The sequence below is a fragment of the Mycteria americana genome, chromosome 12, assembly GCF_035582795.1.
Source record: "Mycteria americana isolate JAX WOST 10 ecotype Jacksonville Zoo and Gardens chromosome 12, USCA_MyAme_1.0, whole genome shotgun sequence".
In the NCBI taxonomy this organism is placed as follows: domain Eukaryota; kingdom Metazoa; phylum Chordata; class Aves; order Ciconiiformes; family Ciconiidae; genus Mycteria; species Mycteria americana.
Window position 1 is genome coordinate 10,447,676 of NC_134376.1, and position 22,266 is coordinate 10,469,941.

Here is a 22,266-nt window from a genome sequence, read left to right on the forward strand (position 1 = left end):
CGCTGCAATTCGCACTGCGCGCCCGCGAGCCATCGTCTTGGCCGGCAAAAATGGATTTCCGAACGGCACCTGTGAACGTTTCCCCCGTAATTGCTACAGCTGGGAAACGGAGCCGGAGAAGTGACCGACCAGGCAGCGTACTGGCATCAGCGCTGGGATCACAGATCAGTCGTGCTTGGTCCCATTTTTCCTCCTAAATATCTCCAAGCAGCAAATTTATTTTAAATAAAGCCTTACATTAACGGGGTTGAAAATAATACCAGGTGCACATCTATTCCTAAAGACAGCCTTTTTTTTTTTTATTTTAAAATTCTGCATTTGAAAACACAGTATGACAGAAAGCATTTATATACAACTGCAGTGTTTTTGGTATAATACAGTATTTAATACATCCATTTCTTTTTCTGCAAAAAAATTTGCTTTGTCGGACAAAAAAACCAAACGCCCATTGACAAAGAATACAGCTAAGGCACATTGTTTTCTGCTAAATGAAAGACAAAAGGGTGCAAAAACGGGTAGTGCAATAATTGCTGAAAATCACATTCTACTACAAGAAAAGCATTCTGACTTTGAACTTTGATTACCAGTCAATTTAAGACATTTCAATATCTCATAAAATACTCCTTTAAATAAATAGCAAAATATCTACATCTTTCAGTGTGTTCCATTTGAATTTCCAATTTTTTTTTTAAACTTTGCTGTATATACATGGTTTTCTTTTTTCTTATTCAATAGCTTACAAAATATTTCTGTACAGTTTTATGCATATAATGATCTATAACAAAATAGTTATTTCTTAAAACTATATCACCACCAGTCTTTGAAAATGACAGAATAGGAATAACTTATTATGGACTATGTTAGGCAATACAAAAATCCAATCAACCCAAACCAAAACTGAAATGACAAAGTCAGAAAAATCATTTCATTAACTTGAATTAATTCTTTTTGTTTCACAAATCTTGTTTTCTATTGTAAACCCTTTTCAGTTGCCTTTGGGTTGTATCTGCATCTGAATACCAAAATAGGATAGGTTTGGGATTCCTAAAAGCACTGCAGCCTGCCGGGAATATTGGTGCTACTGAAACACGACAGTTCTCCATGGAAAAAAGTATTAAAGAAACCCAACAGATAACAAGCCTTAGCAGAAGTCCTTGGTGTCTGCTGACTTTGACAACCTTTGGAGGAAGCTCCAAAAGCCAGATTTTTGGAAATGCATTTATGACTTTGACGATACAGCCAGACTCCTCTGTCTCCTAAGTGTACAGTTAGATTCCCAACCATCACTCCAAACCTGGACCCAAGTGGTGACATTCTTCAGATTTTAAGACCATACCATTAAGAGGATATATCTTCTCCCAGCTACCAGTACAAACCTGAAAGGAATGCTACTACGTCATGTCAAAATGAGTGAAAGTACTCCAGAATTTGTCTTGTGCATCTGAGAGCAGGCTGTCCTGTTATAGTCTGACGATAAATTAAGTAATTAAGTTTGTACTTTGTAGGTAATTAAATCAACCTTCCTTGTCTACAGTGAGTTGCAAAAGACAGAGCTCACAATTTCCTAAGGTTTCTACAAACGTTTGAGCCTTCCTTTTGCCCAAAGGGAAGGTCATTTTCTTCCCTTAAAGACCGCATTTGTAAGCAATTTCCATTGTATTTGTGAAGTGTAAGCTGACAGCAACACAACTGAGCTGTAATAGAAATCTCAAGGTGCCTTTTATTCCTTCCACAACAAACAGAAAAAGTGAGCAAGACGCAGACGACACCTAACTTCCTAACACGCTTTAAGGCCACATTTAGAAAGGATGAAAGTAAGGCTTTCTTTAAGGGGCAACACACTGGATGCCACAATGGGAACAGACACTGAGCGATCCAAAGCTGACAGGATTCACCCAAGGAAAATCTGAAACAACATCCTAATTTTGGCCAGCAGGTCTGTGCCTTCTTTTGGATGTAAGCAGGAAAATAAAATGAAATGCCATAGACATCGTCCTCCAGAATATTCCCAGCAAACTGAAGGTGCTCCCCTAGCAAGAGATTGCTATCTTCTCAGTTGAGGGTGTTAATTACAACAGAACCAAAGACAAGTCAAGTCATTACAATATACAAATGCAGCGCAATGAACCGCGCCTAGAATTGTCACTCTGTTATCAGAGGCACCTGTACAGTATCTTGCTGTTTATTTGGCAAGGTTACAAGTAATACTTCTAGGTTTTAACAAAGTAGAAAGAGAATTTGCATAGATTGTACATTCAGTTCAAGGAGATTTCTGGTACCTTTTTTTGTTGTTATCAGGTAAACGTGTTTGCAGACACAGTGAGGTAGCAGCTGTGATAGCACCCATGAGCAAAAGAAGGTAACCAAGGCAGAAGCAAAGAGCAGAGAGTGATCTACACACTACTGTTAGTATAAAGGAGCAAAACCAACACGGTACCTGCAGTATCACATCATGAGGGTTAATGGCTGCCAACACCACACTGAACTGGAGACGGCCTAATGCTACTGTGGTCCTGGGTAACATGGGCTGTAAGATCTTGTTGCCTCAATTTTAAATGCTCTCAGCCTGGTTCTTCTTTCCCTTATTGTGATGGTGGTGGTGAAGGTTTTCAAAGGCCAGTCTCTTCTACTCTACACCTTCCAAGGGAGTTAGTTACAAATCTGAGCATTTGCTCACTTTTGAAGAGTCTACAGGAAAAAAGGTATTTCCCTACAAATTCTTCCTCGCTGCCCTCGACCCTACTCCACATTCGTTTGGCTCCTCTGTGCCTGGCTGCAGCAGCGACTGCTCTCAGGAGGGGCTCTGCAGGTGGGTATTCCTGCTCTCACTAACTCCTGCTGGGCCCCTCAAAGGGCAGTGTCCTGTCCCCTCCAACGCTACATCGCTCCTACCCTCTCTGTGGGCATCAGCCCTGGAGCCGTCTTGGCAGAAGCCTGATGGTTTGGTCTGGAAAGACTTTTTTACACGATGTTTTCAATTGTCATTTAATATGGGTTTAACGTAATGACCTACGAATCCTTAAGACTATCCTGGACGCCTTGAATGGTTGAAATAAAAGCACATATGGATCATTATCTTTTCATAATCAGATTGAAGCAAAGGCCAGTGGGAAACACCGCTAGCCACTTTCTAGCAGGTCGGTCTTACTCTGTTGCTGAAATAACCAAACCTACTATTACATATATTAAATACCCATGCCTGAAAATCAGGAAAAGATAATTGCTATCACTTTTACCAACTCCTTCACGTGTGTTAGTACTGAGCTGACTGAAGGCTGCTCTGAAAAGCAAACTTTTCTGATCTGCAGCTAGGGTTTTTGAAGAAGCCTAAGGGATTTGGCTCACACAAGTACAAAACTTCTACTCAACGGAAAGCGGTGGAGTTGGCCAAGCTTTCATGTGGCCGACTCATGAAGCTTTGGGATCTGGGAAGATAACGAGGAGGGTGTGATAGCCGGCGGCAAGCTGGCAGTTCTCTGACAGCTGTAATGAAAAAGAACTAGAGAAATCAACAGAAAGTTGGTCCTCATTGTCTGGCCACAATAAAAATCTGGATCTTGTTTTCTTTTTATCTGGGAAGTCAAAGCTGAGATCTCACGGTATCAGCGTTTCTCAGCCTTGCTCCGCAGAAGGCGCCCAGTTTGTTCAAAGTTTTGTTGCAGCACAGTCGCGTCAAACTTTTCCAAAGTTTCAGCATCCTCTTTACCCTTCATCTCTCCCTTTGGTCAGGTTTAGAATATCCCAGTTCTGATTCACTGACTTCACTACTCTGTTCACTACAATCACAGCCAAGAGTGATGGAGGCTTCATTAGTATTGCAATTAGTGCTGTAGGAGATGGACAAAAGGTGAACACACTTAGTTGGTCCTTTTCAAGGTGCTGCAGGATCATCGTTAATACGCCGTTAAACAACGGTACATGCATTGTGCACTGAAGCCAATACCTAGGAAAGCCAATTTGTAACACACGAATGCACATTCCTGTATCTCTAGGCTTAGCAATAACGAAGGCTTAACGACAGAGATACAGATGGACTTCCCTGTATAACACTTGCTATCGTGAAGGAATTGTTAAAATTCTCTGCTTGCCAAAAGCACAAAAAATGAAGACATCATTTCAATTCCAAAAAAACCCTTGAATGTCAGAAAATGAAAATACAAATATTACTACTCAATGTCCAAAAGTCATCAAAGAAAGAATTGGACAAATCTGAAAATAAACTGGCACTTGAGCTATTTCTATTAGCCTCAAGGTTTAACATTACCATATAAACAGGTTGGCCTAATGCTAAGACTGACTTTGGACATAATTCATTGAATCACATATGTAGATGTTCTGCATTCTGCCACATTCCCTTTCTGTGTAATACTGGTTGATCACAGAAGTGTTACATGGCTATTGTGCAGAATGGGGAGGGAATTTAAATGAGCAACGCATTACACACAGAGGACAAATGTGTGCATATGGAAATACACCCCTCTCCCACAGAAAGGGATTTTGATCAAAACTGGCTTTCAGTTGGAGTCCTGTTCAGCAAGGACTTCCAGCGTGACTGGAAAATAACACTTGCACATTCAAATGAAGAGGCATAACTTGCTTATTTTGTACGACCTGTGGATCCCTGCTCTGAATTCTCCTTTTCACCAAATGTAAGATCTGTGAAGTTATTCTCTTCTAACAATACATAATATTCATCACAGGCTCCAAGCGCCTGCCATTTCAGAACCAGAAAAGCCACTAAGCAGGACGTCGGTCTTAGCAGCACTACCACAGCATCAGCTTGGAGCAAGCCCTGATCCCTGATGCAAAGAGTCTTGCTTTCCATGGTTTTTCTGCACAATTACAGCACTTTGTAACTCAGACACAATGTCCCATATAAAACTTACGTATCTGTGTCTGCATACTAATAGCTATAGGAGAGGTTGTCATTTAGGTTCAAAACTTGACGCTGCCCCCAGAAGATGTTCCAAACACGGCAGCTCATCCTTTGATGACTTCAAACACAGACAGTATTTACTCACAGCATACTGTCACACCTTTGATTTATGCTGGACTTGACTCTGAAGCCCTTACTCAGCATCAGCACTCCACAGAAGTTTTGCCTGAGAAAGGGCTGCAGGACCAGCCTCTTCAGTTTTACGTCATCGGTTTTAATAGCAGCACTGGGATTGCCGGCTTGCTACAAAACTTCTTTGTGTAGATGCTTTTTGTCTTTCAGAAAAGAAACTGATATAAATTTTGTTTTGAGATATTTTAAACCTAACTTATAATGTAAATAGATATATCAGCAACCATTTGTTTTCTTTCCCTTTTTTTGTACTAAAACAAAATAATTTGCACCTCACATTTTAAATTACAAAAGTGGCAGATTTTCTCCTAACCGCAAAAGATAGGATTGTTGCCACCTTCTGCTTGGTCTAGTTAATAATGAAAACTTACCAACAAAGCACTTAAAAACATTCCTGCTTAAGAATTAAAAAAGTATCAAATTTAAAAACCAGGTTATCTGCATGTCTGTGTGTGTGGGTGCCCCCTTATACATACGCTTATGTGCAAGACAGACTGAAGATTTGCGACTACCCCAGTGGTGTTACTGAGAACGATCACTGACTAGGATTGGTAATGAATTTTATTGTGTGCCCTAAATATGATGTTCTTCATTTAATCTGCACGGCTTGAACCGTGCAGTTGCCATTGCATCAGTGTGACTAAAGCCCTGGATTTCAGTGAGGACTGGAGGTCCCCAGAAAATTTGAACTTCACGAAGGAATGTTAGATTAAAAACAAGCACTGTTAAAAAAAACCCTACTGAGTAAGTAATAACACTGTGTTTCTATTATATAAACCTGTTGGCAACCCTGGTTTTAAAAATGCTTGCCTCTAGAGTCGGTTGAAAAGCTGGAACGTTATCTTGACTGAAATATTTCAACCAGCTCTCATTGCTACAAGCGTTCCTAAAACTACGGCTCTTGTGACTGTCAAAATCAAGACAAAAAAAAGAAAGGGAGGTGTGAGGGGAGGAAGGCCTTTTCTTAATAAAGGCAGCTTCAGTTAGTAAGATAACATAATCTTCAAGCTGCAACAGCAGCACCTACTAATTAGTCATTGACTAAAACATAAATAATAAATACCTAAATTGTTCCTTCTATGCATCCGTTTTTGTGCCAGATAAACATTTCAATGCTCTGCCTTAATGCCAGCACAGCTGACACCGCAATTTCAAGTCCAAAGCAAACTGCAAGTAGCTTTAAACCAATACTACGGAGAGAGATACTACAAGCCACAGGAATCTGTGTGTTACGGCCATCTTGCAACTGTTGTTTAAAAGGGAATTCAACCTTTCTGTGAGATGCTATTATGGAATGATTTAAGGGTCTGTTTCCCTCCTGATGTGGACGCTTAACTCTCATCAGCAGCAAGTTAGCCATACGCACAGAAGGGTAAACAGATACCTTACTTTATTACATCAACAGGATTTTTTTTCCTAATTAACCCAAGAGAGCTTTTAATAGCCTTTTTGGGTTATGTTGTTAACAAGAGATTACCACAGCAACAACAACCAAGTGCGTGCTTTCTGCTAATGTAAAAAGCATTAGTCGGAGATGAATTTGCATATAAAACTTATATTTTAAAAAGTTCTTGGAATGTAAATGAATTTTTTTCCTACTGTAGAAAATGCAACTTAAAATGATGCAAACCATGCCTATTTAAAACAGGATGCAGCCTGCTAGAAATTCTGAAGACAGGCAAGCGTAGAGTTTGTTGACAGAATAAAGTAAAAGCACTGAGAAACACGGCATTGCTCTCCTTCACGTTCAGCTCGTGGCTTCGGCCAGGGACCCCCATCCTGCACAGCCTTCCAGGTGCCCTGCACAAGCCCTTACTCATGAAGAGCTGGCAGATCTGCGATCAAGACAGGGAATTAGTGTTAAGACTTACTAGCCACTACTCAAATTAGGGAAGAAATGCGTCGTTGCAGATTCTGCCATTCTACTGGTTCCGCACAACTCCACTGCCTGAGAAAAAGCTCAGCTCACGAGCAAGATCAGCAAGGGGCGTGAGCAGGCACATCACGACCCACCCCAACGCACACATGCACGCTTGCTGTACTGGAAGTCTGAGAAAATGCCTAGGTGCTGGTGGGCTTAGAGAAAAACCTGCAGATTTGAAAGGGCTGAAATCCAAAATGCTTCTTTGTTCTTTAAACTAACACTCTTAGTACTCAGACCCTGAACCTGACTGCATGAGACATAAAAGACTAATATAGCAAAACACTGGTTCCATTTAGAGTTTATCATGAAATAAGTCTAAAAAATCTCTGAAAAGAATCTGAAAGTTTCTGCTTTTGCTCGTTTTCTCTAACTAGGATAACAACAGACATTAGCTGAGTCCAGAATTACTTTGTGTTATTAAAAAAAAAAAAAGAGTGAGGTTGTACCATAATTATTTTGCATTCTGTGAGGTAATGCGGCCGTACAGGCTCTAGCCTGCAGTAACCAACCTCCCCAGGAAGCCGAAGTAGAAGGGAATTTTGCTGTGATTTATTCATGGTAGCAAAATAATGAAAGCCTATGAAACAGCAGAGGTACAGACAAATTTATTTTTAAAAAACACTTTTAGCAGCTGCTCTTTCACTGCCCTCTCCATGGCTTGCTCCTACTGTTTCGAGACCCGCAGAGGCGGTGGGTGCAGCGGTGTGCGGTACGGCCAGGGCCCCACGGGACAGCGCAGGCTGCCGGACAACCAAAGCTGCTCCCGGCAGAGCTGATGGAGAGGGCAGTGCCAAAGGCCTTGTCAGAACTTTTTTTTTTTTAAATGAATTATATTGCAATAAGTAACAAAAAAGTATAATGTTCCCTTAGGTTTCTGAAATCTGGTGCGAGATTCACATATGAGCAAGGTTAAATTCCCTTTTAAAAACCTATGCCGGAAGAGAGCGTACCGGATGCTACCTCAAGCGACCGTCAGGTTTGACGGGGCCCAGCTCAGATTTGGGGTCCGGGCTCAGGGAGCTCCAGGCTGTCTGCGCGCAGCCCTGTATGACCGGGCAGGCAGTGGGGCCGGTGCTGCAGATGTCCACGGCTGACCAGACGCTGCTGACCAGAGAGTCCACCCAGGCTTCCAGCCGGCTGCCCACGAGCCCCGCATTCCTGTTGGCCTGGTCCACGCGGGCGGCACTGATGGGGATATTCAGGACGGGGTTCAAGCCCTGGAAGCTCTGCTCCATGTACGCGTTCTTTGGAGGCCCGCTGTGATACTTCATGGCTTCCTCTGGAAATGCAGAAATAAACCCAAAAGTTAGTGCATTAAAAAAAAAAAAACCCAAACCTTCAGGATCTAAGGGTACAGCAAACAAAAAGGCAGGAGTTAGCGGTGCGCTATAGTCCATTTCCCCAGCATCCCGAGGACGACTGGCTGCGCTCAGCTCTTCAGCTCCCCACGCTCCCCACCACGAGCTCCACTCACCGTGATGCTAACCCTGCAAGCGCTGCGTTAGCAGGGTGAAGCACCGAGGCTGAAAGCAGCATCGCCCTTACTATCGTCACGTACAGCCAGCGTCCCCAGAGCCGTAGGACATCCGGACACGACGCAGAGCTGTTTGGCACAGCACAACAAAAAGGCAGGCCCAGCCTCAAGGGCACCCCAGCTACGAGCTCCTGGGTGTACCTAGAGCCTGATCAACATGCAGCTCCTTCTCGGGAGAAACCCATTTTGCATTCAGGAGAAGCTAATTTTGCCTCTTTCACTGCAGAAGTAGCCTGGGAGATAAGCCCCGTGCAGCTGAAGCTACCCCTGTGGACAGCCAGGGAAGGCTGTGCTTTGAAATCAGGAAACAGTTCAAGGATGCTTGGTGTGAGAAGGCTGCCGACCCTCATCAGACCTTCAAGTGCTATCATCGATTTGTCTAGGAGGAAGAGCCAAGATCTCAGCCTGTTGTTTTTTTCTAAACTGATGAACCTTGCCTTGCTGTGGAAAAGTCACAACATTTGTTAGCTCGATCTGCCTCCAAAAACTGAGTGGTGCCATTCCTGACACTGGAAGGACACCACCACGGCCTTGGACAGACCAGACCCATAATGAAATATGTGTAGCCCCAACATCATTCCTGGAAGTGCTCCAGTCTCGCTGGCAAAGTATTCTCCAATGACAATTGTATTTCAAGCTCTTGTGCCAAATAATGGATCACAACTGTTTCCTAATGACGCTTCTCTTTGCATTGTGGTTGCTTTCCTTACAGCAACTTTTCTACCTGAGCAAAATGCAGTACCTTGCCCCAGATCTGTAGTATGGCAGTAAAAATCAGTCAGGCTGTGATAATGCCTTCAAAGACCTGGACCTGGATGCTGCGGGTCAGACCGCCCTTGTCTAAGGCTGGCTGACGTCTTCAGGTCTGAGAGTGGACCAAGGTGCTGCTCATAAAATCAGAACAAGACCTTCCAAATGTTCACTGAGTGCCTCTTGGGAGTGAATTTTCAAGCATTTATTTCTGTTCTCGGCTGACTTCCCTAGCATCCTCGCTCCGGCAGCACAGAGGATACGTTTAGCTCTGCCAACATATGCACTGCCTAGAACACAAAATGGGCCCATTCAGGGCGCTCCAGGCTAGGAAAGCCACCGCACTCCGATAGCGTCTAGAGGCCAGGAATTACATATTCACAGCTACAATTCCTTCCACATGTCCTTGCTGCCTGCACTGCAGCCTGACACTGAGTCCTTTCTTCCATGCAGAGGCCAGCATCTCAGGCGCTGGCAATACATCAGTACATTTATTTAGAGGGAAACGGGACATTGAATTGGAGCTTCGCTGTTACGTTTGCAAAGTCTTTAATGTCAAATACTGTGCAAGTCGATTACTTCAAATCCCCAATTAAATTAGTTCGGCACATCCCCATCACCATTGTACATCACTTAATTGTTCCTGCATTCATCTAAACTCCTCTTTTTATTTTAAATGGCAGATATCCACAATAACCTCTCGTCAAAATGAGTTTATTCCATGCACATGTGTCAGAAGTGTGCTCTGCCAGAGCACTGCAGTTTAAGAAACAGAACAAGTACATGATTAAATTTCCTCCTTTAGAAGCAATTAAATATGGAAGACTGTTTGTCAACATATTAATTAAATAGGAACATTCTAAGTAAAAATCCCAAAACAAATAAGAGTTGGCATTACTAGCAGGATCATCTGATTGAAACAGGCAATTCAGAGAGCTTGTTGAATTAAAGCCTGTTGTGCATGTGTTTAGTGCATGGAACAAGAGAGACCTTTTTTCAGACAAATAACAGGATGAAACGGAACTTGCTCTTCTCTCTGGCTCAGCCTCGCACTTGTCCCAGGCTTCAGGACTTGGTGGATTATCAGGACTGGAAGGAATGAAACCTACAGAAACCGTAGGAGCCAGTGCTGGCGATGCAGCAGGAGATCACCGTTTTTTCTGAGTCTGTGACCTTTGTTGTTTAAGATCAGCGGGCTGCTTTTGCTAGTATAAGGGTGATAACCTCAGCACCTTCAACAAATTTAAATTTCTCCACTCTGCTATTGCTGTAACTGTGTCAGATACGCTGTGCTTCTCACACCAACACACCGCTGTTTTGGTCTGCGCCACTGCGTGACTGCTGTGCTCTGCTCCAGAACCGGCTGCGCTGCAAGGGCTTGCTGGCAGGTACAACAGTAACAGCGTTTAACGAAGATAAACTTTTTTGAAAAGCCACACACAAATATCAGCAGATAGGAAAAGACTGCTGAGGACAGTACTAAAGGGAACAAAACACTATGTTTTTCAGTGTGTTAAGGGCTACTGCTGCCCACAGCGAAAATGTGCTTCTCCGCTGAGACGCACGATGAACCCTTGAGGCGGTACTGGTAAGGGATTGCTTGGCCCCACAGCAGAACAAACACCCCAAGTTAGGTGTCTGCGTGTCCTATAAGGAGCTGGGCAACAGCAATCTGAGTGCAGAGCTACGTAGATTAATCAATAGGAAATGCTGAGGATTCAACCCAGAACCCTCTCCTGGAGCCTCCAAGTCTGTTAAAAAGTTCACAGGAGAAAGTAAGGAGGATGCTGCTCATCCAAGCTATGGCAGATGTGGGATATTCCTCTTTGCATTGAAGGAAAAACAAAAGAGAGATAATCATGACGCTATAACTTACTGGGCTGGGACAGGAGGGGGACAGTGTGGATCTCAAGCCCCGAAATGCTGTATAAAAGGAGGCTGGAGCTACTGGGAATGCTTTTAAAGCACTGTCACTTCAGTCTTTGCTCATGAAAAAGTAACAGAGGCTTGCCCCTGTGAGATGGGTGTTTAGACGTTTAAATCTGTACAGTCAGAGCAATCAATTCAAAATTAGTTGAGTTGCAGACATTAAAACAGATTTTTTTGCCAGCAAACACATCCAAATAGCCCTTTGACTTCAGGAGGACATGTATCAATGCAAAATATATTCCGCTGACTTTAAACTGTAGCTTTAGAAAAATGAGTTAGTTTTGTCCCCCATTTTTGTTTGCTCTTCACTCTGGCAGGGCACTTCATTTCTCAACTGACTTTTCTTAGTATAACTTCTTTGGACTAAATACACAGCCTGTAGTCAGCTGCACAGGCTGGGATTTCAGCGTTTTTGTGGGGGTTTGTTCTTAATTTTGCAGAAAAAGTAAATGAGTTTAGACAGAGCGCGGGCTAAGGAATGAAAAATGTGGTTACCTTGGTACACATTAAAGCGCTAGACCTGTGTTTTTTTAAAGCAACACAGAATGTACAGCTTTATTTCTTTACTTGAATTGTGTTGAAACCCCCTGGCAAACAGGTAATTTTTTATTGACATTTTGTCTGTTTTCTCTTGCAGCAAACAAGACAGTGCTGCATTTGCTCACTGTGAAGCTAATCGACTCCTTGTCAACTGGATCTGAACTAAATTTCGAAGCAAATCCCTGTCTTCAGGGTTTTTCTCAGAATGACGATCCCAGGGCATGTCTACTCTTCTGCAGCCATGCACTTGCCTGCTGCTATTACTGTGTTTATCAAGAACATGTCATGTTACCTCTGGTTAATTTAAAGAAATCACAGCAGTTGTGACACAAGTTGCCACCCACTTTATAATCCGTATAGATGCAATTAGAATTGATTGAGCCACTGCAAACAACCAACGGCAAAACAAAGGTTTCCCAGTATATACTTAATTAAGATGATCTATAAATATGGATTAGGTTAAAAGGCCTTTGAGATGCATGTGTGCATCACAGTATGTCTGCTAATGCCATCAAGCCTTTGAAAGAGGCGGCTGCAGTTCGAGGGCACAGGGACCAGCAGCTGGCATTTCAGGCTCCCTGTCCTGTTGCAGAGCAGCAGAGATCCGAAGCCCCATGCCTGGGGCGTGCGATCAAGCTAGAAACTGAACATGAAAGGTCTCTCTTAAGGCAGAGGAGGAGGATGCTTTTCTTCACTGCCCTCCTTGTTTGAAGGAAGAAGGGTTTTATTTATTCATTTATTTATTTATTTTCAATCCCATACCAGCTGTTTGGTATCAGCTTGAGGTTTGGGGCTTTTTCTGCCCCAGAAGTGAATCTGTCCCCTGGCTCACAGTAACCTATTTAGCTTTAATGAAACAGGTACTATACATTAAACGCATGACAACTCATTATCGTCACTCCAGCTGGGAAACTTTGCCATGAATATAAACTCAAATTTAAAAATGAAATTGCTTTGGCTTTTTCTCTGCCCCTCTCAGTGCCCCGGGGAGACATGTGTGATCACACTTGGCATGACTGCTTCACATGGACTTTGCAGAGCATGGAAGGGTGGGAAAGTGGGATGATGGGGATGCAGAGACAACCTCTACCAAATTTGCTGTTTTCTTAGGAATTGAAATCTACTTGGTAGCTCGGATTATAGTCTGTGAACTGCTGGCTAAATGCTCTGAATTATACCTGTTTGGCTCTGCCTCTCCAGTCCCTACACAGGGGACCTGGGCATCTGGCCTTGAGCCTCTGAACTGCACTTAAATTCAGGCTGCCTAAAGCAGACAGCAAGAAACCCCCATTCCTGCCCATTATCACTGCTAGTGATCTTCTGATCTTCTCCCTGTTTTGTCTCCTCCACATATTACATTCCCTCTCTGTCTTGGCACAATTTAATCCTGCGGCATCCTGCTGGTCCTTGGCAGCCTTCCATGTCCTTACAGTAAGCACGGAGTACTTGGTTTTAACACACTCAGCCATATGGTGAGAAACTCAAAATCGCCATTTAGAAGAAGAATAAAACAGAATCTGGCTGTGCAGGATGTAGGGGGAAGGAGACACTGGTGGAGCAAGTGAACCTGATTTCTCCAAATGATTTATCTCGCAAATTCACTTAATTTTCCTTTTCTTTTCTTTTTTTCTTTCTCCAGCCAGGCAAACACTTGAAGGCACTCTCGAGCCAGAGGATCTGCTGAAGGCAGAGCTGATCAGTGACACAGCTCACACCAGAGAAAACAGACACAGATTTTGGATGACTGGAGGGGGAAAAGGAGCAAGAAAGAATAAATAACATCAGATTCTAGACTTTCCACTGAAATAGCTTTGGGAGCCTCATTTACAGTGGAACCACCCAAACCTCCCAGCATACACAGTCATTCCATGTAAGAGCTGATCTCTCTAACTCTTATGGATCCAGGTTTTGAAAAGGTCAACGAATCTGTGTTTTTAAAACAATTTACATTCTGTCAGTTATGCACATCTGGACGCGATATCAAAGAAAACACTTGCTCTTTATTTCCCTGTATGGTTTTACTTGGATGCATAGACTCTAGGCCAAAATTAACAAATAAATGGGAATAGAAAATGAGCAAACTAGCTGCATATGCTATTTTTATAAACTGCTAAACAAAACATCTTTGCTGGTAGCTGTCCCATGATTTTTTTGTCATTTTTAATTGTAATCATGAATTTTGAGAGTAATGATACAGGAATGAACACGTTTCACTTTGATTATTCAAAAGAGGAGCCAGTGGCTCCCTTCATAATGCTGGGAAACTGAAAGCAACTTTGCCTTGTTGTGCTCTGTGCTGAAGTGATGTGTGGATAAGTAATGATTTAGGAAATAGAGTGATTGTTGTTGTGTTCATCCTCTCAAGATACAAGATTTTAGCGGCTGCTGCGCTGCTGCCAGATTTGTGCAAAATGCTTTTTAGAATGACACAGACAAATTACACACAAGGCCACATACAGATTTTTATGTCTGTAACTACGTGGACTCCTGTTTCTGCATCTGGAGTATATGAGACGGAGGGGGGCAAATCATTATCAAGCAAATGACATGCAAAGTGGTATGAAATGTATCAGTCATTCAAAAAGCTTCTGGAGCAGCAAATTACTTCCCAGGGTAATCTTTCTGACAAGAGCTATACTTTTTTTTTCCCCTCTTTTTTTTTCGGGGGGGGGGGGGGGATGACGATGACGGACAGTGGGGGTGAGGGAGGATGGTTGTAAGAACAAAATTGTAAAGATATCCCTAATAAAACATATTCCCCTCTTCTGCTGACAACTGGCTAAGTCTGATGTATGTTTTATTTTCAGTGTTAAGACAAGACAATAATACTATCCCTTCATTTCAGACGATTTTTGGCAGCTTTCGCATTGTTTACAAGAGTAGCAGAAATTGTTCTTTTAGAAGTTCTAATTCTTCTGTCATACTCTCACAATGCCTTCATTTGGCAGAGAAAAAATATATTTAAATAATAAAGTGGTGACAAACTGACAGAAGCTGGAAATCAAAGCTAAATGACAATTGCCTGCACAGAGCACGAGAGTGTCACTGAGACAGAAAGCCTTAAAAAACGCAAACAACAGGAATTTGCATTGTAAATACAATTCTAACTACCGTGGAGTGTCACTATCTGCCCCTGTAATTAATTTTCTTCTTTATCTTCATACCACAGACATCTGGAGATTATACATCACATCATCAGTAGCAAATCGCTCCTGAGGATCTTTCCCTACATAATACTGTTTCCAAGCTTCATATTTCATTCCTATAGTAGATTCTAGTTACCATATGAATGAACAGGTCTCTTCAACAAAAAATATGAGCCAGATCTTCTCCCAGTGTATCAATGGGCAATATGGAATAACTCCATAATTTCAGTGGAATTATTCCAGATTCACAGTTTGGACCAAAGGGATTTTTGCCTTTACACCATGAAGTGTGGGCTCATGGTTGAAGCCTGAGACACACTTAACTGTCCACAGGGCTCTCACGTTATAGGGACAAGCAGCAAGGTTGCTAGCTACGTGCCACTTTTTCCATCCTATTTATGCCTTAACTGTTAAATGAGCAAAGAACATGGAATTGATTAACTTCCAGGAGACAAGCCAGTAACAGCTGTGTTTAGAAGTAGGTTGCCTCAAATTTTAAAAATGTGTTCCTTCTACACATGGCATTTCTTCACAATTTATTATTGCCTATTAGCTAATAACAGCAGCAGGTTGCTGGTGGTTTAGTTTCTGCTTAAGAAACGATGCCACCAAACGTTAGAAGAAATCAGTAAGTTAGCTCTTCTGCTGAGAAATGTGTAGAATCAAGCTCCTGTTGAGCAAGATAAGGGCTGCATTAGCTCTCAGCAGTTGTCTGGTGGTGTTTGCATTACAGAAGCAGCACATTATGCTGGAAGGTAAATGCCTGACTCAGTTTATTTGCTGCCTTGTCAGGAAGAAGAACTTCTGAAAACTTAATAGGATCATTCATGTATCTAGCAACTTTAAGATATCTAAAGTTATGAATATTAATACTGGGCAGATGGAAGCACTTGAGCACGTTAAGAAGAATGGTATAGATATTCATAGCAACAAACTTGTTTTGATCTTACTGAATAAGAAAACAGGTGTGGCTACAAAACGTTCTCTCTTCTCCCAGCCCAGTGTCCTCGGCACTGGCTGAAGACCCGAGCACTCAAACAATGCCTGTGCCAGTGCAAACTGCTGCTGGGAGCCTGTAGACACTGGCAGCCTGAGAATGACCGCCGTATTTGGATGGCTCAGGGCTGCTGTGGCAGGGAAGAAAATGGTTTGTTTCTAAAAAAAAGTCCGCCTGGGTCTGATAGTGTACTTACTGGGATCGCCATATCCGTAGATATTTCTGTAACACAACTGCTTGGCATGACTGAGCAGGTTTTGGCAGGTATCAGGCAAGAGTGAATGCCTGGACCTGACAATATGTCAGGTGAGCTCTGGCCTAGGGTAATTTTGGCTGATTCAGCATTTTGTGTATTAATGCTTTTATCGTTAAACACGCAGACTTTGTCAAGATAACAGTTTAAAACATCTGTAACTCTTTATGAGCAAATGTGAATGAAAAGCAGCAGAGAAAGGTCCATTTTTCTTTCTATTTCTAAATGATGGCTTTTACGATAGCTTTTAGATTATTGGGAGTCTGAAGTTCTCTGGATTCTGAACTGTGCATATTTTAAAGATATAAATAGCCTTTTGTTCAAAGTGGCTGTGTTTTACGGACTGGATACAGACACTTTTGCTTGTCTTAGTGCAACAATTTCTTCTGATTTAGTATCTATAAAATTCCCTTCTTTTCTCCTTTTCCAATACAGTGCTACTTCATTTTTAACAGCAGCATTTACAGTGAATACAGACACAATAACTGTATTATTCCTGGACCAAGTAATAAAACTTACCTTGTTTGATAGGCTGCCGATTAGAAAAGGTGAGAGGAGTAACAAGGAATTTGGTTTCAGCTACCTGTACCCAGTGGTGCAGAATTTTTATTGTCCAGACACCGGGTCGCAGGGGCAAATTCAAAGGTGGTTTGTAGTGAGTAAATTCGGCACTGGATTCAATAAGAATATCATACGTTGCTGCAATTACATTAACAGGATCCACCCAAATGACAGTAACGGTGACGTTGGGGCCTTTTCCCCATTTCTGCATGCCAACTGGCTCATCTGTCGGCCCGAGGAGTCCTCCGAAATTCCGGAAAATCCTTTCCTTGGCGTCCCATTCGGTGCCAATCTGAAATTGAAGACCACATTGCTGCTACCATCATCTCTGTAAGTATCTAAGGCCCTTACATCAAATACAGGCTCTCAAGACGCACAAATCGTATTTCATGACATGAATTATGCATACACATAAAGGCTGATGGCAACACGACCTAAGATCATAATGTGTACACAAATATGAGAAAACCTTGAATGCTAGGCTTGGTTTTTTGGTCCAGTTGTCCACTTTTGATTGATTTAAGGGTTTTCTTTACATTAAGAGTGATGTAACAGGCTGTAGCAGCTCTCCTTTTCCTCCACATGGAAGCAATCAATAAAGGACCAAGCCTGAACACGGGCTATGCGTAGAAAAAAATATCACCCATCATCTCCTGGGTCATGAAAATGTATGATACATTTGAGAGACGGACCCTGCAGTAGAGACCTACCCAGTTCCTGCTAAGGGCAAGGAAGAGGCTTTTGCTGACTTTAGGACAAGTCACATCAGGTCCTTTACTACAATCTAGCCATAAGATGCTGTCTCCTTGCACTCCCTTCCTGCCTGATGTGGGAAGCTATTTCTGGTAAACTCTTTTCTAACTGTCACAACAGTGAGATTGTTTTTTTATTTATTCACTAACTAACAGTAAAGCAGCTGATTCACAATCTAGTGTAAATATTTAATGGACCTTTCTTTTTCCTAGCAGCTTTCATATTTCACTGCTCTTTATATGAATTTTCATGGTTCACCCATAACCCACGGGATGATACAAACTTACAAGCTGTTGCCATTAACACTTGTACACTACTGAAAATAAGCATCTCTAACTGGATAGCATGAAAATGTAGTAACTGGCGTTCTTAGGCCAACTGAAAGACATTTTACTGTCCCAGCACTAAATCTAGCATGCATTTATGAGGCTGACCATTAACGAACCACTTCCATCAATTCTTAAGAAGGCAACCTGGTGGACCGCAGTATTGAAGGCTGCATATTTGCTTTTGGAGGAAGTGCCCACCTCGCTTGTCCCATGAGGTCCTGTTCCCATGATCTCAAATCAAAAGTGACCAATATCAAACACAAAAAGATTTGAGGGACCCCATTTGAAGTGAAGAATAGGAGAACCCCTTGGCTCCTTTTGGCAAGCAGACATCTGACGTCATTCCTTGGACAGACATACAGATGTTTTGGCCAGCCTGATACGAAACCCCTCAATAGTCCTTGAGGTCTTTTTCGGCCTTAATCTCCAAACAAACAGTGTAGATGACCTAAGAGCTGATTTGTTCCCTATACTACAGAAACCATGGGATTCTCTCAAGCGGTCTCCGGAGGCCCATGCACACACAGACAGGATCCCCTCTTTCAGTATATGTGGATATTGAAGATTTCCCCAACACAGAGCTGTCCCTGTCCCTAATGTTCACCTCACATGGGCATGGTCAGAACCTGCTTTCCTGAAAGCATAACAAATAACTGTAGCTCATTTGCTTCAGAGATTTTTCTTCTAGATTTCATCTCATTTGATGAGAATAAGTGGTTCCAATATAGTGCCAAAATCCCCCCAAATCCGTAAAACGTAACAATTACCTGATGCCTACCACCACTGATACCTGTACTGGAAACTGTCCAGCCCCCAATCCCTTCTAAATAAATCACTGTGGTTGGCAGACAAATTACAGGAGGACTGAAAGCAAAAAGCTACAAGGCCAGTAGAATAAAAACCTAAATCCATCTGTCATCATACGAATTCCTCCTACTGGACTATGACACTGCAGAATATGAGACAAAATGAGCCTTCCACTACTCTGCAATCAACACAGCAGAACTGCTGGTATTTCAGAGGTATGTCACCTAGCACAACAGCTAATCAAACCAGACAGCGTAGCCCAGATATCAGACCCAAGCATCGACTGCCTCGAGGAGCTGTCAGTGCGTACTCTCCTGACAAGACCGACTGAATATGTATGGAAATAAGCTGAGAAAGAAAATTTCCTGACCAGATCTTATTATCTACTCCGCCAGCCTTCACTGAATGCGGCCATGTTACACCTACCAGAGCTCAAGAGACCTGGAAATAATAAAGCCACAACATGCGAAACAAATCTACACTCTCCTGGGCAAAGAAAACCCTATTCGGAAGCTCTTTCCACCACATTCAATATTTCGTACTGAAAAACTCCTCAAAGAAAGCTTATGCCATCCTCAAAAAATAAACATTCATCCCCAACATACAACTATTTCCCCCTCTTCAGTCTCTCATCCCCAGGAAAAGAAATCAGAAAGTTACAATCCCCATGCTCCAACCTCCAGGTGACATTGCTCAACAACCAGGTTGCACAAAAAGATGTTGAGATGTGTTCATATGCGCAAAGGTTTATTAGAGTAGAATAGAAGAGCGAAGGTTGCTTTGGGGGAAAAATTATAACAAAATTGTTGGCTGGTTGTTAAGCTTTGTGCAGGCATGTTACTGGGTTCCCTAATGTAAACCAAAAGTTACAGCCAAAGGGCAGGAGAAGAGGGGAGAGGAAGGGACAATTCTCACGCTGGTGGCAATCGCTTCCCATGAGAGCCTGTCACAACACCACCGTCAGGGTGTGCAGGTCCATGAAAACAACAGCACAAATGCAACAAGGAGAAAGTAACTGCCGCGGAGCAGGCCCTCAGCAACACGAAGGCAAGGCACCTGGGCAGCCTGCCTGCCCCGGACCCGGGGCTCAGACCAAGACGAGGTGCTGGCACTGCCTGGGGCTGCGCACCACCGGCACCTTAGGGAAGGGAAGGGCAGGGCAGGGAGCTGCACACATCTATTTACAGGACCTGCCCTTTACGTCCAGTTTCCAGCTGGGGGACATACTTTCCCATGCTTCACAGCTTACAGTACAAGCTGGTTTTAGAAGCACAGTATTTGAAAGGGAATTTTACTTAAAGCACTAGTTAGAGGTTTATACCTCTTCCCTGGAACGCTACACAGCTGAGTTCCCAGTACTGAGATGTCTGATTTTACAGGCCAAGAGATACTACAGTCCTATAATATTTTTCATAGCCCCTTAAAACATTGTAAGTAGGCTTTCACTTTCAAATGGAATACACAAAGTATGGGATGGAATCAAGCAGTAATGAATATCTGATAAATTATGAAGGGATGTGGCACAGAAACTGACATTTTCCACATCATTATTTTAATCACCATGATTTTGAGCTTCAAGAGCAGGCACTGTGCACGGGGTATGTTGGAAAGCTGGAACTCTCTCATTGGCTTAAAACTCCTGTTTCTATCTCTGTTCAGTCCCAAGATAAAATTTTCCCAAGATAAATTATGCCTTGATTATGGGTTTGTGTCTCATTGCTCACCACAAACAGGACCATTAGGTTCACACAATGCACACTAATTGCCTGCCACCTAGTTTATTTTATTCTCTGTGATGAATCGCAAGTCTTAACAAGACCAGAAATGAACTTAGTGTTCAACTGATACACGCTGAGCTGAGACTTTTAGTACTGTACAGCAAATCAATCTTCTGCCCTCCATGTAAAAGTTGTCATGAACCCAGGCTGGTAGCATACATACTGTGTGCACTGTGCACAAGCCAATTTTAGGAGGTGTGGGAGTTTCATGCTTGGAAATAGTCTCTCTTGGATTTCCTGTAAGTTTATTTTATTTTACTCAGCCCAAGACTGAGCGCAGGAGCCATGTGCCATCGAAACGCTATCATTAACCCCACTGGCCGTTAGGCAGCCCAGCCAGCCGATTTTTTTTCCACTTGTCTTTACATGGTGTACGGTGAAATCTGCTACTCGGGAAGCAAAGTCTGAGAAGCAAAGGAAAGGAGCAGGAAGGGCTGACTGGAGAGATCCTATCGTCTCCACTGCCATTTCAGTTATGCATCAGGGTCACAAACACACCCGGGAGCACATTCAGTGCGGCATATTTGTGCTCTTCCTGTCGGTCCCGTTGGTGTGAGCTGGGAGAGGGAAGAAAGTTCTCAGCTAAAAAGGCCCCATTCAGTTTCAAATTTCTGCCAGATCATGGGGTAAAAGCTGTTGAAAACCCAGCAGTTATATGTCCCAATAAACACCAATCTTAAGTGTCTTTTCTGGTACTTAACCTGCGAACACTGATGCCCTCATCTTCGCTGAACTGCTAAGTTCGCTTTACACTTCCCGGACTTTGACAAGAAGTGCCATTTTAATAAGCAGTAGCAGATCAGAGGCTTCCCAGCCACACTGAAGCTGAAGAGCTTAATGCTGGATTTCTAACAGGTAACTGAGACAATAATTTGGCTCAGAGGCAGAGATGCCTGCAGGTCAAGGGAAGGCAGAAAGTAAAATAAACAATTAAGAAATGATTAAATGATTTCCTTTGTACCTCCTGGTCTTTTAAAATATGAATCATCTATGAAAAGACAGGACAACTAAAGAGTTTAGGCGAGAAAAAATAATGAAAACAAGTAAGCAGCCACCAAAACTCTTTTTGTACGTTTCAAATAGAAGAAAATGTTTCCTTAGCCTGAAAAAAGCTCACCAGTGATGAAATCCTTCCCATGCTTTGCACTCACACAGCTTCACTGCAGCAGCAGTTCCTACAGGGCTGCTTACAGACCAGCCGTGGTCTATGAGGCTGTGAAGAGCGGCTCATTAGTCCCGTGGGATCTGGGGATCCTCCCTGCAGGGTGACACACTCCACAGAGCTGTGGGCACAGCGCAGCGAAGAGGCCACCAACATGCCACCGCTTCCCCTGTCAGGGGAGGCTGATGCTGGGCACTGCTGCTCCAGGACATCTGTCGATCAGGCTCACGGTTGCTGCAGGGCTGGTTTTGGGGGAAAAAAGGTTTGGTTCCAAGGCACTGGGGCCAGGGGGGACCTGGCAAGTGGCCAGCAAGTAAATTCTGGTCCCAGGTTTGTTTCCTCCCTACAACTGAGATGAAGTCAGATGTATTCTTTCTGAAGATTTTTATTTGAGTTCTACAACACTAACATCAATGTACTTCTTTTCATCATACAATTAGAAAAAACTCTTCCTGCTGCCAGCCTGGTTGCTTTCAAAAGAAGGATCCAGAGCAGGCATCAGGCCGAAAGTGAGATTAAAAGTACCAAATAAACAGCAGAAATACTCCTACAAATCACGAGAATTAAAGCTTGTATGACCATTTATCACTGCATGAAATGGCAAGCCTACCATCCGACGCATTGATAAATGAAACACACTTTCCATCCATCTCTTTAATGGCACATTAGTGTCATGGATTTGCCATGCACACCAAAACACTGAATCCTACCTAGGCATTTCTTAATTGCCCAAGA

General features: G+C 42.9%; 1 protein-coding gene across 2 annotated transcripts in view; it reads right to left on the reverse strand.

Annotated features, from left to right (window-relative positions):
- Positions 1-280: 280 nt before the first annotated feature.
- XYLT1 (xylosyltransferase 1) overlaps positions 281-22,266 on the reverse strand; it is a 206,815-nt gene continuing 184,829 nt past the window's right edge. For both annotated transcript variants that reach the window (XM_075515567.1, XM_075515568.1), the window contains 2 exons: positions 16,661-16,994; positions 281-8,271 (listed from right to left, as the gene is read on the reverse strand). In XM_075515567.1, coding sequence (XP_075371682.1) covers positions 7,949-8,271; positions 16,661-16,994 — 657 coding nt within the window. In that variant the 3' untranslated portion in view covers positions 281-7,948. The remainder of the gene's footprint in view (positions 8,272-16,660; positions 16,995-22,266) is intronic.